A 24934-nucleotide genomic window follows, 5' to 3' on the forward strand; every position below is an offset into this window, starting at 1 on the left:
GCTTGTGTGAAATACGAAAATGCCCCTGGCGCACAGCGTAAATGCTGATCCTAGGGCGAAGAGAATTTTCAATATGACCGGCACACGAGTTGATATATCATATATCATTATATAAGTGATAAAATATATATGTTGAAAAGTTAATAACTTAAAAAATAAAACTTCTTACCACTTACATAAAAACACGTATCTATCACTCATGTTCCCGTCACAATAAAAAATTTCTCAAGACATTGCCTGTCAAATGAGTAGCCGCCGCGTTGAAACCACGGTATATACGGCGTCGTCTCGTCCACATTGTAAACAATGTTGGTGTTGTTACGTAGGATTTAATGCAATGCAGTCACCACCTCGAAACGGGGATTTAATTATTCCATAGATTTGATAAAAAATAAAAATAAAAATTATTCCATAGATATTTATTAAATTTTTTTGATTAATTAAGGATAGAAATAAAAAGGGTCGCTGGTGGTTCAATTTTGAATGGTTGATGCAAGTAGCGAAAATTCTATTATGTTCGTTTTTGTGATATGCTCCTAATGAATGAAATATTAAAATGATCAGTTATAAATTTAAGAACCAGATATGTTCTATTATAATATACATTAATGCATATTAAAATATTTTTTATGGTAAATCATTAACATCTTAGAGCAGTTCCACCAGAGGTGGAATAGCCCATCACTTAATCAAAAAAACCAAACTGGGGGTCTGTCAATCCACTCCAGCCCACAAAACAGCCTAGCACCTAGCCCAAGCTAGGCAAGTGACCAACCCATTTTTGACTGACCCATGGACTGACCTATTTGGCTGGCGCGTGCAGCTCAATCGCGCATGGGTGCGAGTAGGGGACAAGGGTGCAGGCAGCGGGGCCCGCTGTCAGCCCACTTGCTCTTCACCCAGAAGTAGGTGACGTGGCCCTCTTTATGCTGTTGGATTTTCAACAGCTAGTTTTTCTACACCGTTAGATTTCCAACGGTAAAAAAAATTTGAATTTTACTTTTAAACTAGACCGTTCGATCACAGATCAACGGTCCACAATTTCCCCCCCCCCCCCCAAAAAAAAAAGGCTCAACGGTCAGAATTATGACCGTTGGCCACGTGGCAGCTCCTTGGCTCTTGGATTTGAATATTTTCAAATCCAACGATCCAGATAAATTAATACATTAAAAATTATAAAAAAAATTTAAAAATACAGAAAATTTTTTAAAAACTTTTTATTTTTTCTATAAATACCTAACCCTTATCTTCCACCGTACACCATATTTCAATATTTTTTACACTTTCAACATTTCAATATTTTCTACACTTTGAGAGAAAAAGAATGACTTCGTGGAAGCTCATTGAAGATGTTACGTTGTGTGAATGTTGAGTGCACACTACTCATGACCCGATTAAGGGTAATGAGATGGATAAGCAAGAAATGTGGAGTAAAATTACAAAAGAGTTTTGCGATGTACATGGAAAAGATGCCAGAAGTAGTTCAGGTCTTCAAGGTCATTGGAAAAAACTCAACGCATCCTTTACTTGTTGGAAAAACACCATCTCTCATGCTTCCGGTAATCTGTGTAGTGGGACAAGTTTAGCGGATAAGGTGACAATATTTTTATTTATTTATATGCATTCCACCCACATCAATATTTTAATTTATTTATGTGTGTTACACCCGTATTTTTTAATACTATCTTATCCCACATATGTAGACACTACAAGCACAAGCAATCTACAATGCAAAGAACCATAACAAATCATTCAACAAATGGGAATGTTGGCAAATTGTCAAAGATTGCCCCATATACAAAATTGTGGCAACTGGTCCAGAAGTTGTCATGCACGATATGGGTCTACATAGTTCACCAGAAGCAGACACAACTGAACAAAAAATCGACACATTTTGCGAGATGGAAGGGATGCCTGAAGAAGTGCCAGAGACCCAACCGACTCGTCAGTTCCTCAGGCCTCAAGGTAAAAAGGCATCAAAGAAAAAAGGTAATTCTTCAAAAAATGACTACACTAAATATATGGAGGAACTTGCTCGCCAAGGTGAACTGAGGATGGCACAGGAAAAGGCAAGAGATGAGGAAAAAACTGCCTGGACCAATCTACTGTTTCTTCAAACATAAAAAAAAAACAATCATTTGACAATTTATTTAATCACATTATTATCTGCGTGTGAAAGACCATTTTTATATTACGTGGGTACCATCAACTTTGTCATTTGTTTATTATTTTCTCTCTTCCCTTCATTTTTTTATTCTTTACACATGAGACAAAAATTTTGGTGTCCCCCACTTTGTCAAAATAATTGGACCAAAATACCCCTCAGCTAAAAAAATTCAAAACCTACACAAGATCATATTTTAAATTATGCAAGGGTAAATAGGTAATTTGGCTTTAAAAAAATTATGTGCTGCATTGTCTATCACACCTCCGGCTTTATATATAATAGATAGATAAATCTATGCACAATAATATAACTTTCATCCCATGCTCCCTGGACCAATCTACTGTTTCTTCAAACATATCATGCATATGCCCCTTTCATATTATTTAGCTCAGATTTGATAACAACGCCTTATCTCATTGAGTGGGTTTGGCTGTATGAATCCTAGAATGTCATTGCGCTCCAATTCACTTAGATCTAAACCTGAAAAAATTGAATTGCAATAATTCAAGATATGAATACAAATTCTATATGTATGTTATCCAATGAAAACTTAAAAAGTCTCAAATTTTCAAATTAATACTCTCTTTTACTTGTAATAAAGTTTTTTATTTTTTCACCAAACAAAAAGAAATAACAGACGTATACACGAAAAAGGGGTGCCATAAAGAGAGTAAAATCAACCGAAAACATGAACCAACTCCAGCATCGTTACAGAATTTTTCTGTACATAGTAAAGGTTTAGATAAGCTGAACTTTTATGCAGAAAATGCAAAGACTGCAAACAAAACGGACGGAAATAGAAATTACCTGTATCTTTCAAAGATGTAGATGACACACAACCTGTTTCAGAGATCAGCGCCAGTATTGAGCCCACCGATGAATGGTCTCGACCATTTGAGGAAACAATGCGCTGACACTCTCATTGATTAAATCCTGGAAGAAATGTATGCAGGCTTCATCGTCCAAGTCCAACCGGAACTTCTCCTGGAGCTGTACATGTCAAAAGACGTGCCGTCAAACAAAAAGACCAAATCGTTTTAGACGGAACAAACATTAGATTACAATCACAAAAGAAGTCACCTTGAGGATGCCTTTTTCAGGATCTGAAGCTATGTCAGGAATGTTGGAACCCGCCATTAGGTGAAACAGGTTCAAGATTAGGTTGCTGGATTTCCTAATAATGTTGTATGCTTCGCAACAGTAGGATTTGAACCTTGTATAGTACTGGCTGCAGAAGGAATATAATTAATCAAACCCTGTGCATTCCTGTATGCTAACCTTGCACCCAGCATGATATGGATATCATGCCATAAGTCTAATGCAACCCTATCTAGCAAACGTGGCGAAATTAGAAGCATCACAGAGACAAAACTAATCATTAAGTACCTTTCAGCTCCACCCATAGCCTCAACCATTTCTTTGCAAAGCTTCATTGGAGGCGGAAATGGTTTTGGATCACGACCCAGAATGAAGCCAAAATCAACATGAAAAAGACGTCCATCGTCCACAAGGAGAAGGTTGTCAAGATGTCTACAGAGGACAAATTAATGCTTTAAAATTATGCATTTCAATACCGCATAAGCAGAACAGCAGTTGTGCAGATATATGCATCTTAATTGTCACCTGTCTCCAATGCCCAGTATATATGTGATAACAGAGTAGCCAGCACAGCTCTTTATAAAAGTTTCCAGACAGGTAGCAGTAATACCAAATGGTCCATGCTCATCTGGATGAAATTTCTGCAGGTAGCTTGTAATGCTTCTGTGCTCTGAGAGAATCTGGAAAAGAGAACATTTTACCAATTGTACAAAACTTAACAGTTTCAAATCAAGGCAAAATGCTTCATAATTTACACACAGCTTACAATCATTAGTAATCAAGATACAACAAAATAAGGTCATCAATTAATACCTGTGCTAATGAGCGGGATGGTATGAATTTTAGCATTCCTTCATCTTGCCCGGTCGCAAGAACTCGATAAGGAGTTAAATGCAGATCAAGATTTTCCAATTTCAGCAATCGATCCATGAGATATACCATTTGAACAACCTACAGGAAGCATAGATCCACTTAATCAGAGTTCTCATGTCTGTGCATGCGAACAGCCACAAGGGTGGTTGCATGAAATACTTACTAATTGGTCTTGGCGAAGATCATCTCCCTTCTTAAAGATAACTTTGCAACTTCCCCCACTTGCTGTTCGGAAAGTCAAACGCAAAGGATGCAGTGCACTTTTGAATATTGATGACTCAGATGGCACAATCCCAGTGATGAGGACTCCTGGGGCCAGTGGTGATCTTATTGGCTAGAGACGTCACAGAACAACCATGAAAGATACAATTGGTAAGGCTATAAGCAATTCATATTTTAATAGATAATAAGATCCGTAGACAAGGAACTTCAACCAAAGTATTACCTCTTCAAAATACGTAAGTTCACTAAGGAGACCAGAAAACAGTTGTCTAAGCTTTTCAATCTTCTTCTGGGTATTGCCCCGTACATTTCTTACATCTCTCGTTATTGAACACAACTGTGCAGTTAATTCTGTCTGGCGCACCAAAGTTTGCCACAGTTTAAGTCCATCTTCATCTCCTTGCACACCAGCTGGCAACTATATAAAAACTTGGATACAGCTTATTTCCATTCTGGCTTCAGCCAATGAGAAACTAAGAAAGGCATTATCATATTAACCAAATAGATGGGTAATCCCAAAAGCTACATTTCATGGTTGGAGAATCTACATAAATGTTTATGCTGTTCTGGGGATCCAGATTCATACCCAAGCAAAACACACAAAACAAACGACCCCATAACGTTAGTTGATAAACTCTCACCTTCATCATATTCTCTTCCAGGATTTCGTAGGTACAGTAAAACCGTTTGGCATATGCTGGATCATGGAGTTCTACAGCAACATACCAGCGTAGAAAGCTAGCCAACTCAATGTTTCTTAACGCTGTCAGATCAAAAGTATAATCAGGATGCCATAAAAACCTATACTTCTGATACTGTGAAGAACTGAAGTGTAGCCTTGCACATCCATGCACACATCCCAAAGAAAAACATTAGACATAGCATGAGGGTAAGTGCATGTGCATGACAGCGTACATACATGAAGAGTATCTGACCACATACCACGTTGCACAAGGAAATGAGAAAGACGAGATTTATCAGAACGCTCAAATCGAAGAGCCTGAACCAGTTGAAGTAAGTAACACTGGAGCTCTTCATCATCAGCTCTTTCAAGAACACTGACAGCATATGCACGAACCTGGCAGGAGGTATTAAAGTTGGGCATTGGTCAGTTTCAAATTAAATGTGTAGAAGACTGAAGATACTAAATAAATCAATGATGGAGAGCAATATGTATCACTGCATAACACACTTTTCATCTCCCAGATCAACAGAGTTATTCTATTTAAGACATCGTATCCCATTGGACATTGCTCAGGATGACAAAGAAAGCATGGACTTTTTAGGTTGTACTTATACTGCACATGCAAGGTGCAATTCCCTCTTTTCTTCATGATCCTATATTCAGCCTAATCAGTCATCAGCTACCATGGGCTTGGAAGGAGCACAACGGCAGAAACAATTGATATGGTTAACTTCAAGTCATGCTGATTAGGATATGAAACTTGATTTTAACAGGAGTACGAGGTAAAAAAAAAAAATAAATAAATAAATCCTCCAGGTAACAGTTATAAGACGATAAGGAACAGGTGATAGCAGCTCAAAATGTTACAGACATGCCCACCTCTTCACTTTCAAAAACAGGAGATAGCAGCTCTAATGCGTCACAGACATCAATCATGTCCCATTTGGCCATCAGTTCTAATGCTTGTTTTGCTTCCTGCAACAAAATGAATATGGAATTCTTGAAAATCTAATCTATTTTTTATTCCTTAGTGATAAAGACAACATAAACGAGAAAGAGCAAGCCAAGTACGTGAATGAGAGATAGCATTCCAATACAAAATATGTTACTTTACTTGTCAACTATTGATCTCAGCAACAGATCTGCATAAAAGTAATTTCTCATGTAAAAAAGAAATAAACGATTGATATTTTGGTACAACACTATGCATATTGTCAAAAGTGCAACAATCCTAATTGGGACATGGATAGTCATATATGAAGGTAATAGCTGGCCTGCAGCTTACTAGTGATGAATCGGAGTTGGACCGAAGTCCTAAGATCAGCTGCACAAGCTACCTTTATATATAAGAAATAGAATAAGCTGGAAATAAGAAGTATTAAAAACAATTTTATTACAGGAGTTAAATAAAACTGCAGAGCGGTAGTAATATGGCACATGAACTAATGGCTAAAGGGGAAAATGATGAGAAGGAAGAAGAAAGAGATGCAGACCTGAATATCACTCCATTCAACACATCTGAGGAACTTTGTGAGGGCCCTCTTTTCTGACATCAATGAGAAACGAAATTTCCAGAGGAGCTGCCTTTCATCGCCAGTCAAAGTCCTCGTTGGTGGGTATTTCAGAATCCTGTGTATTGACCTACAGGAAAAGGCAAACAATTATACATCTCCAGCTTACTTAACAAAAAAAATCAATCAAAAGAACATATAGCAGTGATGTTGAAACTAAAGAATATGGCAAATTGAGAAGACTGGTCCATCTATAATACGACACTAACAAAATCCAATGATAATTAATTCAACCATTACACAACAACTGATCCCAAGTGAGAACCATCTGCATATATATAATTGGTACCATTAAAGTAGAACACAGTTCCTGCCAATTAATCAGCAATACATGAGTTTGTATGAACGTAATTGTGACAATTAAAATTTATGAAAACACTGTTAACCAACATATGAACCTTTAGAGTAAATTTTGAACTTACTTTCTTTCATTGGAGCTTGGTCTGAGATCCCTGTCAATGATACCACGGGTTAAACTCCTTGCGAGTTTTAGTTGCTTGTGCTCTGATGGATTCATCTTTCCCACTTCTGGGTCCCAGACCGTGACAATTTCATTTGTTGAAGCTATTGGGGACGGTAACAAGAAATTTGCCCCTGATTCCTAGATTCCAATAAATAAAGGTTAGTGCTAGGGAAACTCATCATCCACGGAAAATAACAACTAAAAGCTAGTTACTTATTTCAAGATGCGATAACAATAAGTATTGAGTTCCAGAGTAAACGAAGAGTTTAAATAGCAACATAAGCTAACATTCCATATAAGCATGCATTTGTCAATAGAAAAATAGCACCAACTAATTAAATTTCAAAATCTAACCAAATAGTTATAGTTAAATATCAGCCAATAGGTAACTTTGATAACTTCAGATTAGTTGCAGACTGGGGTTACCTGGAAAGCAACACGATGTTCGAAACTACAGAAATCGACAACCAGGTATAAATGCAAACTTCCATTTTTAGAGGTTTCCCGTTCCTTTATTCTCTCCATAGCTTTAAAAGCCAGGCGGTCCAGCCAATCAACACATTGGATCTGCCCCCTCTCATACCTATTCACAAGCTTCTCCAAGCGTTCCAACTCCCCGCGCTCATGCCTGGGGACCTATAAAAAAATTAAATGAGGGATACATAAACAAAGCTAAACCGATTAAGAAAAATCAAGGAACAACGCTAAGGCCCATATCTGTAACTGCTTAAAAAGAAACAATCAGAAACCTTTCCAGGAGTAGAAGTGGGAAACGACCCGTCTGCTACTTTTCCCTTCCAAAGCCTCAGCTTTTGCTTCCCTGTTTTGAGTTGCTTTTTGCTATTAAAAAGAAGAATTGTAGCACCACCAACCAACCCTTCATCCTTCCCACACGAAACATCCCAAACCTATATTTCCAACGAGTAAAAAGATTATGGATACCATCGTGAACTACTAGTTAATAGCTTAATATACAAGGGATTACAGAAAACCGAATTGTTTAAGATGTGAAGTGAAACAGCAAACATACTGTTAGAGCAAGTTGTGAGTGACCGGTTAAGTCTCGGTATTTGGTACTCAGAGTAACGAGTTCGTTCCAACAATATAATGGTCCTGAAGATTCCAACCTAGCAGAAGATACAAAATTTCAAAACCTATAATAACAGGATTGATGCAATTGAAGTCGGAAAAAACCAGTGAAGGGGAAAAAACCTTGTCCTGGTGGGAAGCCCAAACGGAGCACCATCAATGTACAATGCACACTCCACATACAGCTCTGAATTTCTCTCTTCTGTTGCGAAAGCGGGATCAACATCTGCAGTGCATAAAAAAAAAAAAAAAAAAACTGAATTGAAGAACGTTGACTGAGTAAAAATATTTTATCGGGAACCAAACAGAAAATTGAGTGAGAAAATGTACCGGAGCTAGGGGACTTGGAGGGAGGCAAGGCTCCTTCTAGCAGTTCGATCCGGAAGGTTACTGGGAGGTTGATGTCGCAGGACAAGAAGAAGCGGAACTCGTTCCCGCTCATGGCTTCTACAGTTTTAGGAGCTGTGTTTTCTCATAATTTAGGGTTTTCTGGTAGCGAATTGGGGGGTGGGGAAGTCGAATTGGAGTTCGGTCGAGGACGTGATTCCGAAGCAGAGTTTTCTGAATCGAGGTGGAGTGGGAGCAATGCGAACTCGGGGGAGTTTGCTTGAGCAGGCGGAGGAAGGTTGCCACGTCAGCTTGAAGCGGGAGGAGTTTTGGGTCGTTACTTTACTGGGCTTTCTTGAAGCTATAAGCCCAGTAAGATTCACTCCGAAGTTCATAAGTTTTTTTTTTCTTTTTCCTTCTTATTTTGCAAGAACAAAGTTTTTTTTTGTCTATTATTATTTGTATTTATTTGAGAAGGTTCATTATTTTCATCTAAGAATATGCAAGGGAAAATAATAAAATAGTGAAAAATAAAAAAGGCTTTTGAGTGGGAAAAGTGTTGTACAATGCTTCTAAAAAAGATATCATATACACTTCTCGATATGCATTTTGTCACTTGTGTCTTTGAAAGTTTGATTTATGTTCTCCATTTCTCCTCCTTTATTTTCATTTTCGTCAATAACCGCAATAGAAATTAGAAAGTTAAAAATTTCCTTTCAACCAAAATATAGTAGTTAAATGTTTACGTGGGTTAGGCTAGCTAACACTCGAATTTGAATTACCCAAAAATGCAACTAGAAGAGTAGTTTAAACTATCGCCAGAAAATGCATAACCGAACTTCCAAAGATGCAATTGGAAGAGTAGAAATCTCACTATGAGCAAGAGTTTTGAACAAATTACTTTTCTGGAGTCTAAAAAAACCAGTCAAACTATTAACTCAAAACAATGGCAGCAGGGCATTATTTGAACTCCTCTCCACCAACGTCGGAGCTTCAAAACCAAAGCATTTATCCGAAAAGGGGGGAAAGGGAGGAAAAGCAAACGAACAAGTGGCCAAGGGGTCCAATTCTGCTGGGAAACTGCTCAGCATTAAGGTCTCCTGGGAAACTTTGAGAAATCCGGACGCCTGTGTTGCATATAAGCCGTCTTCCCTTCATTCCCTTCCTCAGTGCCATAGAATAAGAGTGTGGCATCTCCAGCAAGTTGCTGCATTGGAAACATTGGCAAAGTAGTTAGCAAACGGATACATGAATAAGAGTGCGGAATCTCTAGAAATACACATGATAACTGAAGGTACCTGTAGTCCAGCATGACCGTCGTCAACTGCATTAAGAGCAGATTTCAGCACCCGAAGTGCAGTTGGGCTGTTTCTTAGCATTTCTCGACACCATTTAACCGTTTCTTGCTCTAAACTCTCCAGCTGGATAACAGTATAAAACAGTGAAGATGCTATCTTCTGCGAACTTTGAGTGAAATAAGGCTAATTTTTTAGGAAAAAGCCATTTGTATTCAATTTATACTACATAAGATAAGACATACACCATATGATGAGATCTGTGTCGCATTGGGAGTAAACTTACTGGTACAACAGTGTTAACAAGTCCCATTTTCTCAGCTTCAGCGGCTGTGTAAAACCTTGCCATAAACCACATTTCTCGTGCTTTTTTAGGCCCTACCTGATTAACCAAAGCCATTCATTAAAGGTAGTCCACCACATACCAAGTGAGGGTAATTTGAAACAAGTATTTGCATAACATAAATCAACTTGAATCGATTCTTACCAAACGGGACATGATTGAACTCCCATAACCAGCATCAAAGCTTCCAACCTGTCAAATTTACAAGTTGTGAGGTTTCTGTATGTTAGCATGCTGCTCTCACCCATTCTTTAGATTGAAGATGAAATGAAAAGCAAGTTTGTAAGTTTCATTAGTTTAGCACCCTAACCAAAATTAAAACTTTGTAACTAACCAGAATAAAGGTATATGATACGAGTACCTTAGGACCAGTCTGACCAAAAATAGCATTGTCTGCTGCAATGGTTAGATCACAGACCATGTGTAATACATGTCCTCCCCCAACTGCATAACCAGCCACCTGATAAACCATTTAACATTGACAACAGATCATGCATTCACTAATTTGGGGTGGAGGCAAAGTTTTCGAGAACTAGCAAAGTTTAAGTTTCACTGCTTTCCAACTGTCCAACAACAAAGGCTTAATGCAAAATAGGTTAACAAGAGCATACCATGGCTATTACTGGCTTTGGAAGACGTCGAATCTGGACCTGAATTATATAACAGCAAGAACAATTATTCATTCACTGCCCAGTATTAACATATAAAATGTTACAGAATCATACAAAAATAAAAATATTAATATATATACCTGCAAATCCAAAACATTAAGACGACCAAAATCTTCATAATCAGAATATCCATCTTTGCCTCTCAAAGCCTGATCACCACCACTGCAGAATGCCTTGGTTCCCTGAAAACATCAAATTGCCAACAAAACAGAGTAAAGCTGACATCTTTGCATCATATTACTAGCTAGTTGTTCCCCCGCGCGCGGGGTTTTGGGGGGGGTTGTGGGGAGGAAATCGTTGGGTTCAAATAGCATCAGGATGCATAGGCATGATTGCTTTCCGCCATTGCAGCCGGTAGAAAGCATCAAATTGCCAACAAAACAGAGTAAGGTTGACATCTTTGCATCATATTACTAGCTAGTTGTTCCCCGCGGGGAATCGTTGGGAACAAACCCGCATCAGGATGCATAGGCATGATTGCTTTCCACCATTGCAGCCGGTAGAAAGCTTTTAAATTTGCTGCAGATTAGTAAATTTCATTTCCTGTCCATTTTTTCTCAGAACTCAATTAGAAGTCAGAGAACTAAAAGAAGGTAAGTTAAGGAGGTACCTTCCCGGTAAGAATGACGACGCCTATGGAGCCGTCGTCCCTGGCATCGTTAAACGCGCGAATGAGCTCCTTAACCGTCTGCGGCCGAAACGCGTTTCTTCTCTCCGGCCTATTAATCGTAATCTACAGAAAGCGCGAGATTTAGACACATCAAATCTCATTATCTCCAAATTGGACTCAGTAATTAGGACTCATTAATCAAAACCAACCTGAGGAGCCTGACCTTTGCAATGGCTTCGCCGACGGATTTCTCGTAAATAATGTCGGTGAATTCTTCGCCAGACTCGTCGTGAGCATTTTTCCAAACAACTTGGTGAGTCGAGACCTCGCCGTGGGTGCGGTGGTAGCTGTCGTTCATGGAGGCGTTGGATAGAGAAACTGCGGGCGAGATGGGAGATGGATGGGCCGGACTGAGGTGGTTGGCGATGGAGACCACCCTCCTACTCGCGGTGGTCATGAGGTCCTTCTCTGAGCTCTCTGCCATTGAAGGAAAACCGGAAAAATGGCCAAAGCTTTGGACTTTGGATTTGGGAGGTTAAGGATGAGATATTTGGATGGGATAAGATAAGGCGCGAACAGCGAGACGGTGCGTTTCGTCAAAGCTCCTCCTGCGGCGTCGTTTTTGGCGCCAAGCCCTAGAGGTAAAACTGCCATTGCAATTCGCAAGCATGGTGCGCGCATCCAGAATTTCAGATTACAGAAATGAAATCAGAATCCAGGGAAAGGACGAAAACGGTGCGGTTTCAAACTTCTTGTGATAAATTTCTTTGTATTTCATATGATTTATGAAATTGTAAGTATGCACGGATGGGATTTCATGCTTGAATCTGCTGTTATAAATGGTAATTAATTTTCTTATTTTGCACTAATTAATCTACTTATTGTGCCATCTGTAGTATGTATCTTAAAGACTGATCTGGATTTCAATTTTAATCCCTAATCTGTTTGAAATTCAATTACTAGAATTAATCTCCTTCTGTTATTTTCTGTTGAATGGTATATGTGTGTTACTCTGTTATTTGGGGGAAATTCTGATGTGTCAGCGTCACCGCGGTATCTCCTTGTGTCTACATCACTGTTACATGGACTGAGAGACACTAGTGATAGAATTGTAGACAAGGGGATGCATCTCGATCCCGAAGAACTTACATGAAACATGTACATTGTTACTTTGGCATCCCAAACCTACGTTGTCATGCGGAAAAGTTAAACCACCTTGCAACGTGTGATAGGATTAGGATCACAAACTGGCGGTGCACCTGTTTCATGTAAGTTTCTCTCATAGGTTGTAGGGCAGACTCTCTTGGTTGTACTTTTTCCATACATAATGTTAAATCTGCTTGCTTTTTAAGCTGTAGAGTCACCAGAGTGTAGACAATTAATGGAAGTTCTGTAATTTATGTTTTTTTGGATGAAAATACAATGATGATACCTTGTAAAACTTCAGGATATAAATGTAAGCCTTTAATAACGATGATGAAGAATTCCTGTAAAACTAGGACTGCCAAATTATACACACACTATACCAATTACCAAGCAAGCTGATGGTGCGAAAGGGGTCAGGAAATCATGCCGACCACACAAAGTGAATACACCATCGTCATCAGATATACATATGTATACTTGGTACTAAAAATTTCAACATACATCGTGATCTGAGTTAACTTTGTTGCTCGATGGCTTGCCAAGCTGTAAACAACCAATGGGTGGGACTGTCGGGGTTCTCAACTCCCCGAACGTCTGCCAGCAGAAGGGGTCGTACATGTGATAATTTTCTTGCAATGGCTTCAGGTCTATGCCATTCAATGTTACGTCTACGCAAGGTAGGCTGTCACTGCAGGCGAAGTGTACTGGTTTTACGGTGTATGTTCCTCTTATTCTCTCGTAGGTGATCCCCGACAGAGCCACAGCTGATGTTTGGTTTTTGCATGTGCTTTTGTCACAGTAGAATTGGTCAATCACAATAGGGAGTTGAACTTCAGAAACTTGAATGTTTGAGAACAGCACTCCCTGAACAGAGCCTGATCCACCCTGCACATTTAGGATTCAGTTATATGAGTAAAAGAAAAGGGTAAGTTGTCAAGCATTAGAAACTAATTTGACGTGGCGTTAGATCCCATGAAGAAGACAATTCTTAATACTCATTTCTAGCATCACTGAGATTGTTTTGCAGTCGACATTTGATTATTTGATGCAGAAGAGAGTTGTATGTTAAAGTCTAACAATCAGTAGGAAGGATGTGTTAAAACTTTTAGGTGAATTCATACCTGCCATGTTTTGACTCTGACACCATTCATTGTGTTGTGCATAATGATGTCTCGAACGGTAATGTTTGAAACACATGCTCTCGTGTTGTCCCTTCCTAAACTTCCAATGCTGATTCCATGCCCTGGTCCACAGTTCACGTTGTGTACGTATACATCTGTGCATCCAGTTTGTATGGAAATACAGTCATCTCCTGCACAAATCATTAGAATTGAAACAATTTAGTTTAATATTAATCCATGACAGTTATACTAATCGACTTGGTTTTAAGTCTGTGCCCATTTCATGCCTTGTCTGTTGGTTTGCAATTTTCTGCTTAAATTTGTCTTTAGTTAGTTCTTAGGACACATTGTGATGTGAACTGACATGCTTGATATTTTCTCCTTCTTATCTGTTGTTTGTTGTATGTGGGCCGTTTTTAAGTTGAACTGGAGAGAATGGCAAGGGAATTCAGCAGTGGTTCTGGCATCCGATGATGACAAAATATCGATTGAGGGTTGCGAATACTACAAACCAAGAGTTGTCAGTGGGGATTGAGACCTAATCCTAAATTGGATAGACCAATGATGATATTGGGTGTGCAATGCATCACATGGGAGGTTGCTATGATTCTTGGAATGTAGCAGATTGCCTGTTGTTGTGTGTCAAACTTTTAGTGGTCGAGGATTGTCGATGGAAGATGCCAATACACAAGGCTGCAGGCAGGATAAGATTGCTCATGGAATTCCCCAAAGAGAGATAATAACCGAGTGCGGAATCTTTGAGTCAAACACAGTGCGCCATGCTAAGAGTAGATATTGGAGGGTAAGATGTATAGTTACCGCAAGCAAGAGTGGTGGTGTGGATGAGCACTCTTTGGGAGTTTTGGAGGTGAATTCCATCTGTGTTGGGACTGTCCCCAGGGGACGAGACGCTCATATCATGGACCAGAACTCCCTGGCAGTTGTCGAACTTGAGATGGCATTGGGGGCTATTCTGAATCGTTATGCCTGTGACCGTCACATTAAAACTCCCATAAAATCGCAATGCCTGTACAATCAACAAAAGTACAAAAATCATGTTACTGAAACTGCAGGTCAAGACTCAAGATCACATAAGCTTCAAGATTTTGGCACACAAGTGGTCCTTACCGTCGGTTTGATGCTTGGCATTTTCCCGCTCAGCTCGCTTCTTATCTGCCACAGATTTCATTCACAGGATGATGATTAGTTTAATTAAGCTCGACGATCGTGAAATTTCATGTTCAAATTCAATGCAGTTTAGCTTAATTACCGGCATTGGCGGGCGTTGTTGGACTGAGCTGTTTAGTGGCACAATGAGTTTGAAATCATCATCTATAGGGTCTCCATAAGGAGTGTCTTGCCACCAAGATGAGCCTCTTCCATCAATCACTCCCTTTCCCTGTACTGTGATTCCATTTAGCTTTGTAAATTCAAGCCATTGGAACAGACCTTTGCTCCATGATTCCGAGTCCGTCGGCGCTACAATCGTACCATCCAGCTAAGAAATTCATAATTCACCTCGTCATTAGTACATTAGACAAAAGACGGAAATCATAATTAAGTGAATGCTAAGGACAGTCGTCCACACAATTCGAGTAATTCCCATTAACCTTTGGATTGAGATCACTTCCCCACACTTTGCTTTCTTCTTATTTTGTTACTTTTTACCTCTGTTACTGTGTGTATATGTATTTTTACCTGGAAAAGGATGTTTTTCTGGCAGTAAGGGCCGGAGAATGAGATGGGACCCACGAGGAACTGGTAACCGGCTGGAACAATGATATTTGATGCCTCAACTTTACAAGCAGCGGCCCATGCAGCTTGGAATGCCTGCGTCACACCGTATCAAAAGCCCTCTGTCAGAAACTATAATAATTACGGTTGGTAATCTTTAACCGTAGAAAATGGCGCTAGTTTGTTGTGCAGAACCGTATACAATTATTGTTGGAACCGTAACAACCCAACTGCCGTAACGAGAATAAAATTTGTTCGGTGGGCCCATTGGGCCCCACCTGTTTGGTTTGTTGATAGAGGATTCCGAAAATCCTTCAATCACATCCGTTCATCGTATATCGTGCTATCAGTTTTTATTAGGTACTGTTTATATTCAATTTTAAATAAAAAAATTTACAATGATTTTTAACCGTATGATGTACGATGAACGGATGTAATTGGAGGATCTTCAGGATTCTCACAAAGAGAATCCGACGAGGATCCTCTCCTGTGAGTTTAATCATTGTATTAAATTGTAATTATAGATAGGTAGAACTTACAAAAAGTATACTTAATGGAAAAATTTTAATTAATAAAACTGATCACAATGCTTCTTCATAATTTGGATAAAATTACCATCTAACCCAAAGCATGTCACGTAAAGTTATTAACCCCAAAGAGTCACGTGCAAATGATTCAAAAAGGCAAAACGTTTGCCAAAATAACTATTTTGTTTCTCTCAATGATTAATTGGCTACCTGTCATCTACGTTACGGCTAGAAGCATGTTGGAATTCCTTGTCATTTTCATATATCATGAGCTACATTCGTAAATGCAGCGGAAAATACTGGACTCCTTACATGTATTTTCTCGTTCCTCATTATTTTGTTAATAGTCACTTCAGTATATGTGTCAATTTCTGATTTGCAGTTAGCGAAAATTGACTCCATAACGGTAAGGAGCCATATACAAACCTAGCAACATTTCTAATCAAAGCTCAAATGTTTTTTTTTCTATGAAGATATTTTAATTAACCCTTGATCATGATTGATTAGTCCTTAATTGGCTAACAGAGTAAAACCATGATGAGCTTAAAGGAACTACGAACCTTGGTGTCGTCGGTACCGCCGTCACCCATAGCACCAAAATCTAGCACATTAAAAGTGGATGAACCTTTCTGTGGAGAACTTGGTGGAGTGTCAACTATTGGCTTGGGAACTTGAGGTGGCAATGGTGCCTTGTTTTGAGGTGGAGATGGTGCCCTTTTAGGTTTTGATCCACTAACACTGTGGTGGTGGCTGCCCCCGCCGCCGCCATGGCTACTTTTTCCTTTTTTCTTTGAAAGAGAAGCATAGGATGCTCTGTTCTGCCTCCAATGTCGCCCTCTTCTCCCCATGCAAGCGTCGAAATTTGACGACCAAACCAGAAATGCAAGTACAAGCATGAATGCGATGCTTCTGAAACTGAACTCACTCATTTTTGCACAATGTGGGATTGTGGATGAGAGAGAGAGAGAGAGAGAGAGAGAGAGAGAGAGAGAGAGAGAGATAGAGGAGGGATGAGAGAGAAAGGAAGAGCTAAGAAACAGAGAGTGTGTTGTGTGAGAGGACTGCTTTAGTTTAGATAGAAAAAAATATGTGGTGGCTGTGTTTATATAGACAGAGACACATACATAAGCTCTTAGGAATTTATAAATTTATAAATTTATGAATATAATTCTCATTTTTATTTCCTTTTTCTCTTATATTAATTATCATGTTTTCTTTTTTGTGAATTATGGTTGGTATAAAATTATAGTTGTAATTTGTTTTGGCTCACATGCCAAATATTGCAGCTGTTTGTTGCAACTCATTCAATTTCTTAATGCTTATGTGAACAAATTGTCCATTTAAATAATCCTTGTTCAAATCTTAATTAATTAGTCATAATGACGAAACCATGACAAGCTAAGAATACCAACCACACTTTATTTGGACGTTAATATGGTTCATTTTGGCAAGTGATGGGTTAACCTCACTGTCATGTAGTGTTACAAATTCACTCAAGTTATAGCACGTGTATTCAATGGGGATTCAAGATTTGAACTTTGGGGAGTCCTATTATTAAAGGTCCAACGTAGCGCAAAGCGTGCAAACAAATTTCAGTTTATTCATTGAGGCATTGCATCAAATACTTGGTTGGCCTGCTTTCGTCAATTGACCCATGTTGTGCACATGTTAATGAATATCGACATTTGTCGAAGCAATCTAATGAGTGTTATTGAGAGTATTTGTCAAGTGTTATCGACACAACTTGCTAAGTGCTATCAATAAATGCCTAGCAAGCATGCATCAAACACTTGGTGAGTACTAAAATGATATGTACCAAACATGCGGAATGTCCACGAATGACCTTCATATACTTGTTTCCCAACCTCCGAGTGGTATTGGGACAACCTTAATCTCAATGTACATATGTGAATCCATTTATTAATATAATATCATATATACGTGACATATCAACCGTGTCGAGCACTCATATCAACCGTGTCCATTTTACGATTATCTGTTTTTTCTTTTGATGACGTTGTTTTAAAGGCTCTAAACTATGTTGGTCTGTATAATGCTCTTTTGTACCTATACCACTTTTTATTTTCTTTACAAGATAATATTCTATTCTAAACTATTTAACTTGCCCCGTAAAGATTTGAACTCGATTATAAAGTGATAGATTTACTGATTTAACCAACTGCCTTATCTGGATAACATGTAGCCCTATAGAGTTAAGGGTTAGTAAAATATTTAACCTAGCAGAGTGAGTGGGGGATGTAAAGGCCAAGGACACACGTGAGTGGGACTAAGTGTCAAGTCCCCGGCACTGACCATAACAGCACTTTATGATCACATGCAACCTTCACGGGCTACTCTTTTTTAGACATGGATTCTCTCCGGATTTATACATCTTAATTCCAGGAATCTATCAATCTGGATCATTGAAATTTGATCCAACGGTTACAAACAGAGATTTATTTTAAAAGTTATAATAACTTTAACCGTTTGATCAAATTTCAATGATCCGAATTGATGAATCCTTAGAATTACGATGCATGGATCCGGAGAGGATCCATGTCCCTCTTTTTTCTCTGCTTTGTCCTCTTAACTTGCATCTATGGCTAACAATTAACGGATTTGCTGCTACAAATTTCTCTTAAATTATTTTTTTTATTTATGAAATTTAATTTAGTTTACACTTCTATATATATTGCTTGTTTGACATGACTTAAGTTAAAAAAGTGTTGGATTAGGATTGGGTGCTTGCTTGCACCCTTATATATATTTTTCTCATATTTTTATATAATCAAGTTTATCTAATAGGAGAAAGTTTTAATTTAAATCACTACGCTTTCATAGTCTTCTAAAAACTGATAATATTAATTTACTTCGAGAATCAAACAATATGAATACTGATCGCTTACTGTGTTGTAACAATTAATAGAAATAACAGTCGAGTTCATAGATTTTTTTTAACAGTGCTTTGCGCATTAATTAGAAATAAAAATTCGAGAGACTTATTTGCGAGAGAATCCTTAATTTTATGAAGTAATGTAAAACCCACTGCGCCCATAGTTTTGCCCTTTCGGTTTATACGGAATTCTGAACGAAGAACAGAAGAGTACCAAGCCTGCAGTTTGTACTACCATTATTTTGTAATGATTTGTCAACAGAACAGTGGGAAACAAAATGGTTTCTTTCAAGTCACATGCATGTTCAATACTTGCGATGCGATGGCAATGACTTTGAGAGACGATAATTAAGAACTAATTGGGGTTTAGTCTGTTTTTAGTGGTGCGGTATAACAGTGCAGATACTGCATATCAGTTTCGATAATTGATCAGATTATTGTCTGCTGAACATCTCTTGAACATATTTACCGTTTAAACTTAGTTGTACGAGAGAATCTCTTGCTAAACCTTCTCTTTTCTCTTCTTCGATATGTTGGATTTGATTTTTAATTTTGAACTTTTTTTTATGTAATTATTAAATTTAATTCATGGGTTGGTATGTTTTGTTGGACATGTTACGTTATTTTCCTTACCATGTTCGTGTTTGTTCTTTCTGTTTTATTCCTACCATAGTTCATGTATATATAGTGAAGTGTTTTTTCTTGTATTCAAGTGATATTCAAATTAATTTATATAACTTTCGAAGAGAAAAATTCAAACTTAAATAATAAAAAAAGCATTTTATTTTAGCTAACTTAATTATGCTAAAGTCTTGCTAGCATTACAACTTACATCGTTGTGAACTATTTCATGGCTCTCATATAATTAATTCCTAGAAAACAATGGGAATGCAGTTGGAATATTTTATGGGAATAAAACACTATGATGATATATACTACAGATATATATATATATATTTCTGTTTTTGTTGCTTTCGGTTGAATTATTTAGGTGTATGTGTCTCAAACTTTTTATCAGATAGAGCTAGCTATAGCAATTGAGGAAAAACATGAGGCCATGAACGTCCCCATCCTTTATTACTCATTTCTGTGGCTGATGAATTGACAGAAATGCCAGGGCCGAGAAGCTATTAGCAATAACATGCACACCTCGATCAATTCCATCACCCACAACTCCTCGACCTATTCTTCCTTGCCCGTCCCTTTCCCCTTTAAGATTTCCATCCAAAATTGGTCTCTTCCTCTCTCATGCATTATGCTTGCTTGCTAGGATTTATTGGTACCCAAAACAATAAAAAAAAGAATAAGAAGAAATTAGGTTCATATCCTTCTTTTTGCTACTCCGTTAATTAAAACATTTTTTTTTAATTTTAAATCAAGGTCCTTAATTAATAAACATCATTAATTATTTTAATAATAAAATATTTTTATTTCTAAATATATTCATTTAGTGTTAGCAATGTTACATTTGGTATATTTATATTTATGGCTAAATTTTTTATGTCACATCCTGGCCCAAGCCCTCACCACATCCCGGACTCAACTCTGCCGTAGCACAATATTGTTCGATTTGGGCCCCGACCAGGCCCTCACGGTTTTGTTTCTAGGAACTCACACGAGAACTTCTCAGTGGGTCACCCATTATGGGAGTGCTCTCGCGCACCACCCGCTTAACTTCAGAGTTTCGATGGAACCCGAAGCCAATGAGCTCCCAAAAAGCCTCGTGCTAGGTAAAGATAGGAATATACATATAAGGCTTACAAGATCCACTTCCCTGGACGATGTGAGATGTTACAATCCACCCCCTTAGTGGCCTGACGTACTCGTCGGCACACATCCGGCCAGGGATTAGCTCTAATACCAAATTGTCACATCGCGCCCCAGGCCCCCACCACATCCTAGGCTCAACTCCTCCGTAACACGATATTATCCACTTTGGGCCCTGCCCATGCCCTCACAGTTTTGTTTCTATAAACTCTTCCCAGTGGGTCACCCATCATGGGAGTGCTCTCGCGCACTACTCACTTAACTTCGGAGTTCCGATGGAACCCGAAACCAATGAGCTCCCAAAAGGCCTCGTGCTAAGTAGGGATGATAATATACATATAAGACTTACATGATCCACTCCCCTATGCGATGTGGGATGTTACATTTTATCATATATTTTTATTTTTATTTTGTACCGATTTTTAATTTGCAACCCTTTTTTAATTTGTACCAATTTTCTTTTCACTTTTAATTTGTACCCATATATTAATTTCTTTTTGTGCCCATATTTTTTAAGTTTTATTTGTATTTGTACCCATTTTTAATTTTACTAAATGTACCCATGCAAATTATATGTATTTATTTTATGTTTTAAAATATATTTTTAAAGTACGTTAATAATTATGTGGGTACATTATTTTCTTTGCTATAATTTTGTGAAGAACAATATTATTCTAATATTTATTTTAAAGTATTTATTATATTTTAAAAATATTATTTGAATTTGTTTAAATTTCATAATTTGTGGGACATTAAATGCATAAATGCATGAGTTAAATCACTTAAATAATGTTAAGGACCTTGATCAAAATATTTAAATAAATAAGGTTTCAGTCTAATAATTAAGTTGATTAAAGAACGGAACCAAAATGATCCAAAGAATAATGATAAGATAATAAGAATATGGATGATGAATTATGTGATTTGTTCACTTTCGTACTTTAGTATTTTATACAAGCGATGTTGCGGGGGAAGAAATGTGAATTCAAAATTATGGAAACAATAATTTATGATCATCTTGTAGCATGATTTGCACAGAAAACCGTTAAAATTTTTGTGCTGTCATGCATAGTTAATAGTTTTCCTTTTGTTCTCGACAAATATCAATTGATTCTCGCACACAAAACTATATTGCTCTTAATTTGTTGGCTGCAGTGCAGGTGCAGGTCTATGCATATCAGTCCATATCATATATATATATATATATATATATATATATATATGATATGTATAAATAATGCAAATATATGCAACGAATTGTAACTTTTTAATCGCAATTTTTGGCTCGTTTTGCATGCATGGCAATATATATATTTGTTTCTTTTGTAATTTCTGTGACAACTATGAGTGAATAAGATATAGACACTTGGAAGTACGACCTCGAAGACCTTCTTGATTAGCCGTCCTTTTGTGTTTACATTAAATTTCATGTTCTCGTGAACTTTGAGTCCTCTCGTGATCTCCATCTCCATGCGCAGCCAGATATTGATTAAGGTTTCATTTCCTTCTTTTCGATTAATTATTAATTTTGAGAAAATGTTTAGATCATTCACCAACGCATCAAAAATTTCATGCATAACGCCACATGAAAGTTTTCATGCAACACCTAATTTTATTATATTATATTACTTTCATTAAAGATTAATTTTCACCATTGTGGCTTGAAGACAAAAGTTAATGCTAGGAAGATTAAATTTTTAATTAAATTTTGTAAATTAAATGACATGGAAGTTAATGATTGGATTATTACTTAAGTGTTAATTAACATATTTATTTCTTATTGATGACACATTATTTTGTTTGCAAGTTTAGTCTACCTAGTATTACCTAAGACAAATAATATGAGATGATCAAAAAGCACTTTTTCGCATCACATAAATTATGTTTTGCTGCCCGTTTGAACTCGGAAGCTTCATGTTTGATTTTATATTTTGGAGCTGGTGGGTTTTCGGAGGCCAATAGTACTGATGTACAATTTACAAGCATTAATCAGCAACACACAGTTAATTATGATCATGATATAAAAATATAGATAAATATGACCGTTAAAAAAAGGGGCAAAATGTGTCTCTGTACAAACTTCAACATCAGTAACATCACCATCGAAATTACATGCTAGTTGCATAATGTGCAACAGTAATCGAATAGGTCCTACAGATAGCAATCACCAGATTCAATTTAACTTGTAAGCAAAGGGTCACGGATCTTTCTAAGATTTGGAGCTGGCTAGCTAGCTCTACCTGTATATATATCATATGAATTACGATAATGATTAATGAAATAATTACAAAAACTTTCCCCATCGGGGTTTTCTCTTTGTTGTTGCTGCCACCACTAGGCCGGTAGGCCCTGCTGAATGCTTATGATGTTATAGGTATGGATGGTGGGCATTGTTAAGCATGTGAATACACACACACACATATATTTCCAGTTTGGATTATGTCCATGATCTCAATAAATTCTTAAAATATTTACCGAAGACAAAAGTGCCTTTGTCCCGACGTACCTCTTTGTTTGTATGCCTTTGAAACCCTTGGTTTATTATGGCCTACAAGAAGAAAAAAAAAACCCTTATTGTAGCCACAATCACGGATTGATTTAGACAGCCGCTGATGAAGTTCCCCCCATACCACCATTGTTTCTTTGGGGACAAGATCCCAGAGACTTTTCTCTGTTGCTTCTTCCCCCACTCTGACTTAGCATCTAATGCATGCATGCCAAGCCACAAGACCCTTAATCAAAGGCACGTATATATTGTACTCAAGTAATCGTATATACATAAAAAAAAAATATATATATATATATATATATATATGTTTCCGTGGATATTTAAACCACGTAAACATTTCATTTAGAATTAATAATATATTGGAAGGAAATGATTTTCACATATTCTTTTTTCTTATTATTCACATATTTATTTATTTGTGTTCACTGAATTCTCCTTATGATTGATGTAATTCGAAATTCATAAATAAACATGGGTGCCGCAATAGGAGAAATTAGAAATGGGTGTTGGAAATTCACTTCTGTGTTTGCAAATAGGGTTATGATATTGATAGTGAACAATGGACAAGACTACTGTGTTTGCACATGTGCATTCCTGTTGTGTAATCTGGAAATGCATCAGAATTCAGGCATGTTGTAAGTACCATCAGTACGACCGATCTAAGAATGTTCATGGCTGTTAAAATATGAAAGCTGCAATAAAGCCGATCAGTGTTAAAGCAAAAAAGAAAACTAAACGATAATTAAAAAAAAAAAAAAAAAATTAACGAAAAACTCCGTGTACTGTTTACTTTAATGAAAAATCACATTTTTACACTAAAAAATCAATCATGATACTATTCACTTTACCCTTTATTTTGTCCTTATCGTTAAAACTCAAAGTTTTTAAGTCATTTTCATTAGTTTTTCTTAAAAAAAAAACTGAATGGTAAAAACTAAACAATAAATATAGTTTATTCCTTAAAATTAAGTTAAAACCAAGTTTCTCGACTCTTCTGTGCGGTCAATGAGCATGCATGGTATAGTTTTGCTGCTTTCAAAAATTCCAGAATCTCATTACTGCATTAATAAATGGCAACAATGCGACTAGAAATTATAAAAACATAACAAAAAATCGTGCGTCTGTTGTTTCTTGATCCATCTTGCGAATTCCAGTGATGTATGCACATCTGTGTGTATGAAAATTGTGAATCTAAGAAATTTATACACATCCATATTTGTTGTTTTGTACTAGGTGGCCATTTCTTGTGACTACTTAAATTGCAGAGAGTTGTCTATGTGTTCAATCTAATATTATATTTTTTAAAACCCTAACCATAATCGATACATACAGCCTATACATCCTTATAAGTTTTGTTGCAACCCTAGCTGTGCTCTGCTTGCTGCCTAGCATTATTAGAATGGACCCAACCATCCGAAGTGAGGAGGACCAACCAAACGAATATACATATATATATGACACGACTCAACCACTGGCTAGTGGTAGTTGATATTACAAATTAGTCATATTCTCGGTGGCCCCTTTTCATCCACATTTGGAATTTCGGGCGTTTTGTTTTCTAATCATCATACAATAGGTCCAACCTCATCCAACCTCAAGATGCAAAATCTTCCATGGGCCATTGCCTCTTCTTTAGTACTAATAACTACTAATGACTAGTCTCTTGGCTCGCGCTTTATTAACGTTTGCGTGATTAGACTTTTTTTTACAATGTATAGTTCATTTATATTGAATAAATTCAACTTAACTGCTCATACATATTGTTATATGAGAGTATGGAACGTGAATACAAATGAAATAAGTGTAGATTACAAAAAATAAAT

General features: G+C 37.3%; 3 protein-coding genes across 3 annotated transcripts; all 3 read right to left on the reverse strand.

Moving 5' to 3' along the window:
• Positions 1-2027: 2027 nt before the first annotated feature.
• On the reverse strand, positions 2028-8839 carry LOC137731973 (phosphatidylinositol 3-kinase, root isoform-like). The gene is made up of 18 exons (XM_068471243.1): positions 8499-8839; positions 8292-8394; positions 8110-8206; positions 7829-7987; positions 7506-7715; positions 7039-7217; positions 6539-6686; positions 5925-6020; positions 5303-5438; positions 5002-5123; positions 4584-4778; positions 4302-4472; positions 4079-4216; positions 3791-3945; positions 3554-3697; positions 3248-3395; positions 2975-3157; positions 2028-2647 (listed from the first exon to the last, which is right to left on the reverse strand). Exons 1-17 carry the CDS (start codon positions 8608-8610, stop codon positions 3020-3022), a joined length of 2451 nt encoding a protein of 816 aa, XP_068327344.1. The 5' UTR covers positions 8611-8839; the 3' UTR covers positions 2028-2647; positions 2975-3019.
• Positions 8840-9343: 504 nt separating this feature from the next.
• On the reverse strand, positions 9344-12645 carry LOC137731975 (1,4-dihydroxy-2-naphthoyl-CoA synthase, peroxisomal-like). Its single transcript, XM_068471246.1, has 9 exons — positions 11638-12645; positions 11415-11537; positions 10885-10986; positions 10745-10783; positions 10495-10593; positions 10278-10325; positions 10077-10172; positions 9794-9916; positions 9344-9702 (listed from the first exon to the last, which is right to left on the reverse strand). Exons 1-9 carry the CDS (start codon positions 11896-11898, stop codon positions 9586-9588), a joined length of 1008 nt encoding a protein of 335 aa, XP_068327347.1. The 5' UTR covers positions 11899-12645; the 3' UTR covers positions 9344-9585.
• Positions 12646-12785: 140 nt separating this feature from the next.
• Positions 12786-16998, reverse strand: LOC137731974 (polygalacturonase At1g48100). Its single transcript, XM_068471244.1, has 7 exons — positions 16503-16998; positions 15380-15511; positions 14952-15179; positions 14810-14854; positions 14501-14708; positions 13682-13872; positions 12786-13445 (listed from the first exon to the last, which is right to left on the reverse strand). Exons 1-7 carry the CDS (start codon positions 16869-16871, stop codon positions 13053-13055), a joined length of 1566 nt encoding a protein of 521 aa, XP_068327345.1. The 5' UTR covers positions 16872-16998; the 3' UTR covers positions 12786-13052.
• Between the last annotated feature and the right edge of the window lie 7936 nt (positions 16999-24934).

This window comes from Pyrus communis, chromosome 4 (assembly GCF_963583255.1).
Source record: "Pyrus communis chromosome 4, drPyrComm1.1, whole genome shotgun sequence".
NCBI lineage: Eukaryota > Viridiplantae > Streptophyta > Magnoliopsida > Rosales > Rosaceae > Pyrus > Pyrus communis.